The sequence below is a fragment of the Rutidosis leptorrhynchoides genome, chromosome 11 (genome assembly GCF_046630445.1).
Source record: "Rutidosis leptorrhynchoides isolate AG116_Rl617_1_P2 chromosome 11, CSIRO_AGI_Rlap_v1, whole genome shotgun sequence".
NCBI lineage: Eukaryota > Viridiplantae > Streptophyta > Magnoliopsida > Asterales > Asteraceae > Rutidosis > Rutidosis leptorrhynchoides.
In genome coordinates, this window is record NC_092343.1 from 96,221,011 (window position 1) to 96,233,335 (window position 12,325).

At 29.8% G+C, this 12,325-nt stretch overlaps 1 protein-coding gene across 1 annotated transcript in view; it reads right to left on the minus strand.

Moving 5' to 3' along the window:
• Window positions 1-841: 841 nt before the first annotated feature.
• LOC139874783 (chalcone synthase 1-like) overlaps window positions 842-12,325 on the minus strand; it is a 44,768-nt gene continuing 33,284 nt past the window's right edge. The window contains exons 2-3 of the mRNA XM_071862182.1: window positions 1,310-1,677; window positions 842-982 (exon numbers count right to left, since the gene is read on the minus strand). Of these exons, the coding sequence (XP_071718283.1) occupies window positions 842-982; window positions 1,310-1,677 (509 nt within the window). The remainder of the gene's footprint in view (window positions 983-1,309; window positions 1,678-12,325) is intronic.

Genomic DNA, 12,325 nt, shown 5'->3' on the forward strand with positions numbered 1-12,325 from the left:
TAGGTACACTGCCTATAGTGTTGTAGCAAGGTTTAGGTATATCCCATCCGTAAATTAATAAAACTTGTGTCATATTTTGTAGTATTTCCTAGTAAAAATAATACTATTTCGTACCCTCACGCTACCACATCAGTTACAACGAAATAATTTTCTTGAATGCAGTTTTTACACAATATCATACAAGCATGGACTCCAAATCTCGTCCTTATTGAAGTATGCGACAGCGGAAGCTCTTAATAATCACCTGAGAATAAACATGCTTAAAACGTCAACAAAAATGTTGGTGAGTTATAGGTTTAACCTATATATTATCAAATCATAATAATAGATCACAAGATTTCATATTTCAATACACATCCCATACATAGAGATAAAAATCATTCATATGGTGAACACCTGGTAACCGACATTAACAAGATGCATATTTAAGAATATCCCCATCATTCCGGGACACCCTTTGGATATGATATAAATTTTGAAGTACTAAAGCATCCGGTACTTTGGATGGGGTTTGTTAGGTCCAATAGATCTATCTTTAGGATTCGCGTCAATTAGGGTGTCTGTTCCCTAATTCTTAGATTACCAGACTTAATAAAAAGGGGCATATTCGATTTCAATAATTCAACCATAGAATGTAGTTTCACGTACTTGTGTCTATTTTGTAAATCATTTATAAAACCTGCATGCATTCTCATCCCAAAAATATTAGATTTTTAAAGTGGGACAATAACTCACTTTTACAGATTTTTTTACTTCGTCGGGAAGTAAGACTTGGCCACTGGTCGATTCACGAACCTATAACAAATATGTACATATATATCAAAGTATGTTCAAAATATATTTACAACACTTTTAATACATTTTGATGTTTTAAGTTTATTAAGTCAGCTAGTTGACCGAGTAGGGTATCTAAGTCAGTGTTGCTAGGCCCACGGAAGTAGATTTCGGAAATGTCACAGCAAACCACAAGTACACTAGCGCCCTGTATATAAAGTAATTTTTAAAGTAATTGTATTGTTAAGTGCCCTACATTTTACTTTCATTGTTGATTGTGGGTGCAATTGTGAACCAATATGTTTGTTGTTAATTAGGTCATAAATTTCTAAAACATACTACCATCCGTCCCAAAATAATTATCCCAATTGACTTTTTGAAGTCCTTCTTTTACAACTTTGACTTTAAATATATTTGTTTGTGTTATATAACATTTGATTAAAACTATACAATGAAGTCAGGTTTAAAACTAGTATATTCTTATAAATTTCATCAAATATTATATAACACAAACAAATATATTTAAAGTCATTACCTTGTTGTTCTCTGCAAGATCTTTAGCAAGACGAAGAGCTGCAACTCCAGCATAGCATCCTTGTTGGTACGAAATATAGCGTTTTACTGAAGGGTCTAGACCAAGGAGCTTTGTGAGCTGGTAGTCTGCCCCAGGCATGTCGAAGCCAGAGGAGGTGGAGAAGATCATGTGTGTAATGTCGGATTTTGGGTGGCCCCATTCTTTAATTGCTTTTATAGCAGCTTCTTTACCGAGCTCGAGGACCGCAACAACCAGCAAATCCTGGCGAGTGTCAAGTGAAGGAGACATGTGTTTGGAAACACTTGGGTTCTCTTTCAGAAACTCCTCTGTTATGTGAACGTATCGTGTTTTTATCGTAGATTTGTCACCTGCAACATCATTTTATGAGAGTAGGTTATAAGTTCATGCTTCTGTTCGTGTATAATCATTGATTAATTAGTTATATGAAACATGTGATTTGTCTTGTATTTGTGTGTGTGTGCGTGTGTGTATGTGTTTTTTTCTCTTTAAAAATGACCTATTTACGTACCATGTAAATGTTAAATGCATCACACACAATACAATATGAAAGGACCCGTTCATATACATTATAAACGATTCACAATAGTTGATTACATCGCGAGGTATTTGACCTCTATATGATACATTTTACAAACATTGTATTCGTTTTTAAAAGACAAACTTTCTTTACATCGAAAATTGACAGACATGCATACCATTTCATAATATCCACTATCCAACTATAAATTGACTTAATAATAATCTTTGATGAACTCAATGACTCGAATGCAACGTTCTTCGAAATATGCCATGAAAGACTCCAAGTAATATCTTGAAAGTGAGCAAACGCACAGCGAAAGATTTCTTTCAATCCTGAGAATAAATATGCTTTAAAGTGTCAACCAAAAGGTTGGTGAGTTCATTAGTTTATCATAATCATTCATTTCCATCATTTTAATAGACCACAAGAATTTCATTTCCAGTTCTCATAAATATACGTCCCATGCATAGAGACAAAAATCATTCATATGGTGAACACCTGGTAATCGACATTAACAAGATGCATATAAGAATATCCCCTATCATTCCGGGAAATCCTTCGGTCATGATAAAAACGATTTCGAAGTACTAAAGCATCCGGTACTTTGGATGGGGTTCGTTAGGCCCAATAGATCTATCTTTAGGATTCGCATCAATTAGTAGATTGGTTTACTAATTCTTAGGTTACCAAGCAAAAGGGGCATATTCGGCTTCGATCATTCACCTATATAATGTAGTTTCAATTACTTGTGTCTATTTCGTAAAACAATTATAAAAATTGCGCATTTATTCTCAGCCCAAAAATATAAGGGTAAAAAAGGCAAATGAAACTCACCATACTGTATTTCATAGTAAAAATACATATAATGAAATATCCCATTCATATTAATTATAAACGTTCCATATTAATTGATTTCGTTGCGAGGTTTTGACCTCTATATGAGATGTTTTTCAAAGACTGCATTCATTTTTAAAACAAACCATAACCTTTATTTTATCGACAAGGTTTAAAGGACACCACCTAGATTATCAGAAATGATAATCTAAAAATATCATACTTACACACTACCAATACATATTGGTTTACAATATTAATATGTTACAACAAAGTAAATTTTGAATACAGTTTTAAACAATATTATACAAGCATGCCGACTCTAAATCTTGTCCATATATTAGCATGCAACAGCGGAAGCTCTTAATAATCACCTGAGAATAAACATGCTTTAAACGTCAACAAAAATGTTGGTGAGTTATAGGTTTAACCTATATATTTATCAAATCGTAATAATAGACCACAAGATTTCATATTTCAATACACATTCCATACATAGAGATAAAAATCATTCATATGGTGAACACCTGGTAATCGACATTAACAAGATACATATAAGAATATCCCCTATCATTCCGGGACATCCATCGGACATGATAAAATAACATCGAAGTACTAAAGCATCCGCTACAACAGATGGGGTTTGTTGAGCCTAAGAATTAGTAGACTAGTTTACTAATTCTTAGGTTACCAAGTAAAAAATGGCATATTCGGCTTCGATCGTTCAACCATAGAAAGTAGTTTCATGTACTTATGTCTATTTTGTAAATCATTTATAAAACTGCATGTATTCTCATCCCAAAATATTAGATTTTAAAAGTGGGACTATAACTCACTTTCACAGATTTTTACTTCGTCGGGAAGTAAAACTTGGCCAATGGTCGATTCACGAACCTATAACAAATATGTACATATATATCAAAGTATGTTCAAAATATATTTACAACATTTTTAATACGTTTTAATGTTTTAAGTTTATTAAGTCAGCTGTCCTCGTTAGTAACCTACAACTAGTTGTCCATAGTTAGATGTACATAAATAAATTGATATATATTATCTTGACCCAATCCATGACCCAGTGTATACACGTGTCAGGCTAGATCACAACTCAAAGTATATATATTTTTGGAATCAACCTCAACCCTGTATAGCTAACTCCAACATTACTGCATATAGAGTGTCTATGGTTGTTCCAAATAATATATATAGATGGGTCGATATGATATGTCAAAACATTTGCATACGTGTCTATGGTATCCCACGATTACATAATATATTAGAATACATGTATAATACAATATAAGTTAGCTAGGATATGATTTGTATAGAATTGTTACAATATTTCCCATAGCTACAACAATCAAAAAATATCCAATCTTGTTTTACCCATAACTTCTTCGTTTTAAATCCGTTTTGAGTGAATCAAATTGCTATGGTTTCATATTGAAGTCTATTTTATGAATATAAACAGAAAAATATAGGTTTATAGTCGGAAATATAAGTTACAAGTTATTTTTGTAAGAGGTAGTCATTTCAGTCGAAAGAACGACGTCTTGATGACCATTTTGAAAAACATACTTCCACTTTGAGTTTAACCATGATTTTTGGATATAGTTTAATGTTCATAAGAAAAATCATTTTCCCAGAAGAACAACTTTTAAATCAAAGTTTATCATAGTTTTTAATTATCAAACCCAAAACAGCCCGCGGTGTTACTACGACGGCGTATATCCGGTTTTACGGTGTTTTGGGTGTTTTCAGATTTTAAATCATTAAGTTAGCATATCATATAGATATATAACATGTGTTTAGTTGATTTTAAAAGTCAAGTTAGAAGGATTAACTTTTGTTTGTGAACAAGTTTAGAATTAACTAAACTATGTTCTAGTGATTACAAGTTTAAACCTTCGAATAAGGTACTTTTATATATATGAATCGAATGATGTTATGAACATCATTACTACCTCAGGTTTTGTGGATAAACCTACTGGAAATGAAAAAAATTGATCTAGCTTCAAAGGATCCTTGGATGGCTTGAAAGTTCTTGAAGCAATATCATGACATGAAAACAAGTTCAAGTAAGATTTCCACTCGAAATAAGATTGTTATAGTTATAGAAATTGAATCAAAGTTTGAATATGAGTATTACCTTGTATTAGAAAGATATCTTACTGTAAATAAGAAAGATTTCTTGAGGTTGGATGATCACTTTACAAGGTTGGAAGTAAGCTAGCAAACTTGGAAGTATTCTTGATTTTATGAAACTAGAACTTATAGAATTTATGAAGAACACTTAGAACTTGAAGATAGAACTTGAGAGAGATCAATTAGATGAAGAAAATTAAAGAATGAAAGTGTTTGTAGGTGTTTTTGGTCGTTGGTATATGGATTAGATATGAAGGATGTGTAATTTTGTTTACATATAAATAAGTCATGAATGATTACTAATATTTTTGTAATTTTATGAGATATTTCATGATAGTTGCCAAATGATGGTTCCCACATATGTTAGGTGACTCACATGGGCTGCTAAGAGCTGATCATTGGAGTGTATATACTAATAGTACATACATCTAAAAGCTGTGTATTGTACGAGTACGAATACGGGTGCATACGAGTAGAATTGTTGATGAAACTGAACGAGGATGTAATTGTAAGCATTTTTGTTAAGTAGAAGTACTTTGATAAGTGTCTTGAAGTCTTTCAAAAGTGTATGAATACATATTTAAACACTACATGTAAATACATTTTAACTGAGTCGTTAAGTCATCGTTAGTCGTTACATGTAAATGTTGTTTTAAAACCTTTAGGTTAACGATCTTGTTAAATGTTGTTAACCCATTGTTTATTATATTTAAAGAGATGTTAAATTGTTACATTATCATGATATTATGATATATAATATATCTTAGTATGATATATATACAGTTAAATGTCGTTACAACGATAATCGTTACGTATATGTCTCGATTCGAAATCATTAAGTTAGTAGTCTTATTTTTACATATGTAGTTCATTGTTAATACACTTAATGGTATATTTACTTATCATTTAATATGATTAACCAAGTGTATCAATATCTTAATATGATTCATATGTACTTAGAAAGACGTTGTTATAACGATAATCGTTATATATATCATTTTCCAGTTTGTTAATTCAATAGTCTCATTTTTATGTATATAACTCATTGTTAAAATACCTAATGAGATACTTACTTATCATAATATCATGTTAACTATATATATAACCATATATATGTCATCATATAGTTTTTATAAGTTTTAACGTTCGTGAATCACCGGTCAACTTGGGTGGTCAATTGTCTATATGAAACCTATTTCAATTAATCAAGTCTTAACAAGTTTGATTGCTTAACATGTTGGAAACACTTAATCATGTAAATAACAATTTCATTTAATATATATAAACAAGGAAAATTTCGGGTCACTACATATAACGTCATTGAACAAGTGCAAAGTTGGCCTCGGATTCACGAACCTAAATTAATTATATATATATATATATATATATATATATATATATATATATATATATATATATATATATATATATATATATATATGTGTGTGTGTGTGTGTATGTGTGTGTGTATGTGTGTGTGTGTGTGTGTTGGTCAATATTTGTCTAACAAATTAGGTCAAGTCATAGTGTATCTCAATCCTAATGCTCGAGACTAATATGCAAAGGTCAACAAAAGTCAATTTGACTCAAAATGATTTCCAAAATCTATACATGATTAATATATAGTTTAAATATCATCGTTTTATATTTTTAAATATTTTTAAAAGATTTATTAGAGTAAATAATATAATTCATTTATTATTAAATAAAATTTTTATATTATAATTTATATAATAAAATATACTTTTATATATATTAAGTAATAAAATTTATAGAGTTCATTTAATATCATAAAGATAATATGATAGGTATTATTAATGTAATTTTATTATACGTAGTAAAATATGTTTGCAACACATATTTATTTAATAAAATAATATCTATAATAATAGTAAGTAAAAGTTATATTATTTTGTAATAATAATTATTATTATTCTATTAATAAAAATATCAATATTTATAATTACTAAAAATGACATTATGATAAAATGATAATTCTAATTATGATAATTTTAATATTTACGATACTTTTTAATATTATCTTTAAAATAATAATTCTATTTAAAATGATAATAATAATGATATTTTATAATAAAAATGACATTTGTATTAAAATGATAATTTTTGTTAAAAATAATAATTTTAATACTAACGATACTTTTAATAATAATGGTAATGATAAAAATAATAAGAACGATAATTTTATCTAAAATCAATATCTTATAATATTTTAATTTCATCATAATACTCATACTCATTATTTTCTAATCTTTTCGTTTAATAGCTTTTAATCGACTTTTATATCGTGTTCATAATAATGATAATAATAGTAATCAAAATAATTAGGTGTTACTAATATTAGTTTTAATTACAACAATACTAATAATGATAATTACTATGACATTATTAACGATAATACTAATAATTATTTTAATGTTAATATAATAATAATAATAACAATAACAATAACCATTTTTAAATAATGATATATATATTAATAATGATAATAATAATAATAATAATAATAATAATAATAATAATAATAATAATAATAATAATAATAATAATAATAATAATAATAATAATAATAATAATAATTAGATGATAATAATAATAATAATAATAATACTAATTATAACTTTAACGATAATAACGATAGTAATAATAATAAAAATAACAATTTTTAATGATAATTCCTTTTAAGGATTAAAGATAATAATAATAATAATAATAATAATAAGATTAAACTAGAACGACGATAATAACGATGATAATAATAATCATTTTTAATAATAATACAAAATTTCGATTGACTATAACTTCAAATCCGTTCATCAAAACCATTCGATATCTAAATGAAAAGTTCTTAATTTTTCGCTAGCTTTCCAACGATATGCATATCTTATACCTTATGTTAACTGCATATATAACTAATTCAGGATTCAACATAACTTAACTAAAGGCAATATCAAAAGTACAAACATGCATAATCCTATATACCCGAGTGTAACGACCCGGATTTTTCCGATCGTTTTACACTTATAAGATTAATATTTACATAAATTAAAACTTACCAACATGATAAGCAATCTAAATTGTTGAGACTTATGATTTTGAAAAGAGTTTTACATAACGTTTAACCGTCTAGTTTGACCGATGATATCACGAACTATACAATATATGTTAATTATACGTTTGTGTATATATATGTATATATACATATTTAACATGATTTAAGGATGTTTAAATATCTCATTTTGTATTAATAACAATAAGTTATAAGTATATTTTGAAACTACTAACTTAAGTTTTCAAAATGATAACAATACGTAACGTTATTTGACATAAATACTTAAGACTTATAATATGTATACATATATCGTATAAGTAATGTATTTAATCACTTTTAAGAACTTAAATACATAAAACCATATAAGTGTATTCACAAAAGATAGCTATATTTGAATCCTCATTCCATTTTTCACAAAATTTCTATACGTATATTTAGAGTATTTGTACTCGTATCATACCTAGCTTCTATACGTATTTACTAATAGTAAATACATGTCAAATCACTACCTAACCAGCCATTGTACATGCCCTTAGAGCTAGGTAATTACTTTTGAATCATTGCAAGACTAATTACAAAAATACAAACTAGAATTTTGTCATGTTATCCTTAAAGATCACATTTTTAGGAGTATATATGTATCATCATTTTTGATTCATTTTTACTTCAATCTCTTAACTAAAAACACACACTCTTTCTTACTCTCTAAACTCCATAACACTTCAGCAACTTACCAAGAAGATCTAGCTTCAAAAACCTTACATAAACACCATAAGAAAACCATACAAAAACACTTCAAGAAAACCTTCCAAGAACACCAACTTACTTCCAATCTTTCATCCACTTCTATCACCCTTTTGATTCTAGCTTCTTACTCCTCTTTTACAGCAAACTTATCCAAGGAACTTGAGGTAGAATCTATGTTCATAACCTTGTTCGATTCATATATATATAGCTATCTTATTTTGTGGTACAAAAGTTTAACAACAAGAACATAGTTTGAATGTTTTCAAACTTGTTTGCAAACTAAATAGATCCTTCTAACTTAACTTTTAAAATACTTCAAGACCTGTAATATAACTTAAATATATGCTAATTTAATAAGGTAAAACTTGGTTTTTCAAAGTATAAGTATTTTTAGAAAAATGGTCATTAAATGATTTTTTTTTGTAACAAAATGTTTAACTTCATATGTTTCACTAATGTTTCACTTATGCCGTATGATTTTGAATACAAACCAAGGTATTTACAGTTCATAGTCTTAAAGAAGAACTCGATCCAAGAAGATGGCAATTTGAATCAACTAAAACGGACTTGTAACGAAGAAACTATGACCGAAACAAAATTGGTTATCCTAGATCATTTCAACTACGGGATCAATTGGAAAAAAAAGATATAAATCACATATTTCTAAGATAACATGATATTTTATATATATGTACTCATAATTCAATTTCATATGGTTCAGGATCACCCGTAAACAACACGAGAAGATTAATCATAAGATCCCATGATTGTACGCAACACGTCATTTGACAACACCGGTACTTTATGTACGCAACACGTCATTTGACAACACCGGTACCATGGGTCAAGATTAATCTCGACCAACACATATACGATGGGGTTTTATGGGAGTTTTATTTATTTCGTTGGGGGTTTATTTATTGCGGGTATATTAAACATCTAAAAATGAACCATTAAAATTGAATTACTATCATCGAAACGCTAACTACGGACTAAGGAATTATTCAAAGTATTAAAAGTATTATAAATATATATACGAGATGTTTGTTTAAAATGAAAATATATTGATATATTATATATGGATAGGTTCGTGATATCAACCGGAAGACCAAGTCAAAAATATATATATATCTTCGAGACAACAGTGAGTATATAGTCCCACTTTTAAACTCTAAATATTTCGGGATGAGAATACATGTATTTTATGTTTTACGCTATGGACACAAGTAACTGAAAAATATATTCTACGTTGAGTTGTACCACTGGCATACTTCCCTGTAGCTTGGTAACTGTTATTTACAGCGGTATTGTAAACGCGAATCCTGTTGATAGATCTATCGGGCCTGACAACCCCAACCGGACTGGACGACCAGTATTCAACGGTTGCACAGTACTTCGTTTTGCGACTACACCTTGGTACGGTGTAGTAAGATTTCATATTAAAGGGAATATGCGACGTGATTAAATGTTAAGTATGGTTACCAAGTGCTCAACCACTTAGAATATTTTTATTGAAATGATTATATACGAAATCTTGTGGTCCATTGTTATAACGCTGCTAGCATCAAACCTATATATCTCACCAACTTTATGTTGACGTTTTAAAGCATGTTATTCTCAGGTACGAATTAAGTCTTCCGCTGTACATTAGCTCATGTTAAGGATACTACTTGGGACCATTTAAGCTATGATACAAGGACGTTGCATTCGAGTCATTGAAGTTCATTAAAGACTATTGTTATGAAAATGGCAGATTAGATCATTTGGTTGTTATAAAATGTTAGGCTAATATGTCAACTCTCGATGTAATAATAGATTGCCTTTAAGAAATAAATGCAACGTTTGTAAAATGTATCATATAGAGGTCAAGTACCTCGCGATGTTATCAACTATTGTAATTCGTTTTTAATCTATATGGACGATGTCCGGATGATTAGTTTCGGATCCTTTCAGTTGGTATCAGAGCGTTGGTCTTAGCGAACCAGGCCTTGCATTAGTGTGTCTAACTAGTAGTTGTTAGGATACATTAAGTGAGTCTGGACTTTGACCGTGTCTGCCTGTCAAAAGTTTTGCTTATCAATCCTAGTCGGAAATCATCTGCTTATCATCCTTAGGGAACTGCCTGCTTATCATTCTTAAGTCTAGACACGTCTTACTGCATTTAGTGCATCGATAGTGTATAGACAAAATTCATATCTTAGCGTATCTGTTACTATAGACATTGCCTGACGTATTTCAAAGATTCTCCGTAATTCATGGGATTTTGATATTATATATACATATGTAAATTATGTATTGAAGAGTACCAAACCCAACTCCTATAATCTATTCCAAACCAAAAATTCACTTCTCCGACTATACAAGATGGATTCTTCATCCAGTTCGAATTCCTCCGACTTCGATAGCTACGCCGATATGGATTTCCATTCGAGCTCCGAGAACAGCGTCACCGGAATGGATCAACCAATTTCCCATCATCTATTTTGGATGAATTGGGGATGGGTTCGTAATATACTAAATCTCTGGAGGCAAGAAGAAGGTGATCCATTCCATCCACCAAATTGTCCTCTTAACGATGAACCTGAAGCACTTACCGGTGAACCTATTCGAAACACCATTTTCTCGCTCATTTCTAGAGTATCTCGTCATGATTACATACTATCCCATATTTCGAATCTTGTTCATTCGCTCGTTCCAACCGTCAATCATCCCGGTATAATAGAAGAAGTCAACGAGCTTCGCGCTCGGGTAGTGGCTTTAGAAAATACGGTGCGAAGGTTACAAACACCAGCAGCAGCACCAGCAGCATAATCTATACCACCATCATCAACGCCGACAGTACTCTTGTCACCCCCAAAATCTCAACATCACAATCTGTATCTCGAATATCAACATCACACGACTCAATATCTGTACTTCGAGTATGATCTTCGTTCTATATATCGTTCTACATCGATTATCTTCGCTTTACGTATCGTATGACGATTATGTAATTTCTAAAGTCTTAGAGATTATGTAATCTAGAATTAACGATAAATCAAATGAGTTTATTATCTTATTGACTCATTAAATCTATGATTATCTCTGAAGAAAATATATATGCAAGTATATTTTCATAAAGATAGTAATTAAAAATTCCTTCGTACAAACTAATAATGATGAAAATATTTTAACGGGTGGGTAGTACCCGAGGAATATTTAGAATTCACATTAATAAGTTATATTGTACATTCTTGAATCTGATTCAACGGTCATTTGTTATTTTACTTACAACCATCGATATACGTATCCGTTCACCCCAGAATAACCATTTCCATTTAAATTTCATATTTGAATTTTTTTTTACCTATCCAAATCCAACAAGTGGCATAAAGAAGAAACATTGGACAATTAAAATGAAATAAAATGTTGATTATAACATATGAAACTAAACAATTCTTCAATTTTGCCACTTGATTTCATCCTAAACCTCATTTGTACTTCGACAATTATAATCCTCATTCAAATCTTTTCATGATTCTTGAAAACACCTCGATCGAGAAGTTGAACCAGCCGCACCTCGTTTACGGAAGAAAGATTTATGCATACAGTGATGCACCTGAAAAATTTTCGAAACCGAAGTTATAGTTAAAACGTATCCGCGTCGAATTCCTTATCATTCATTATCAAAAACAATCAT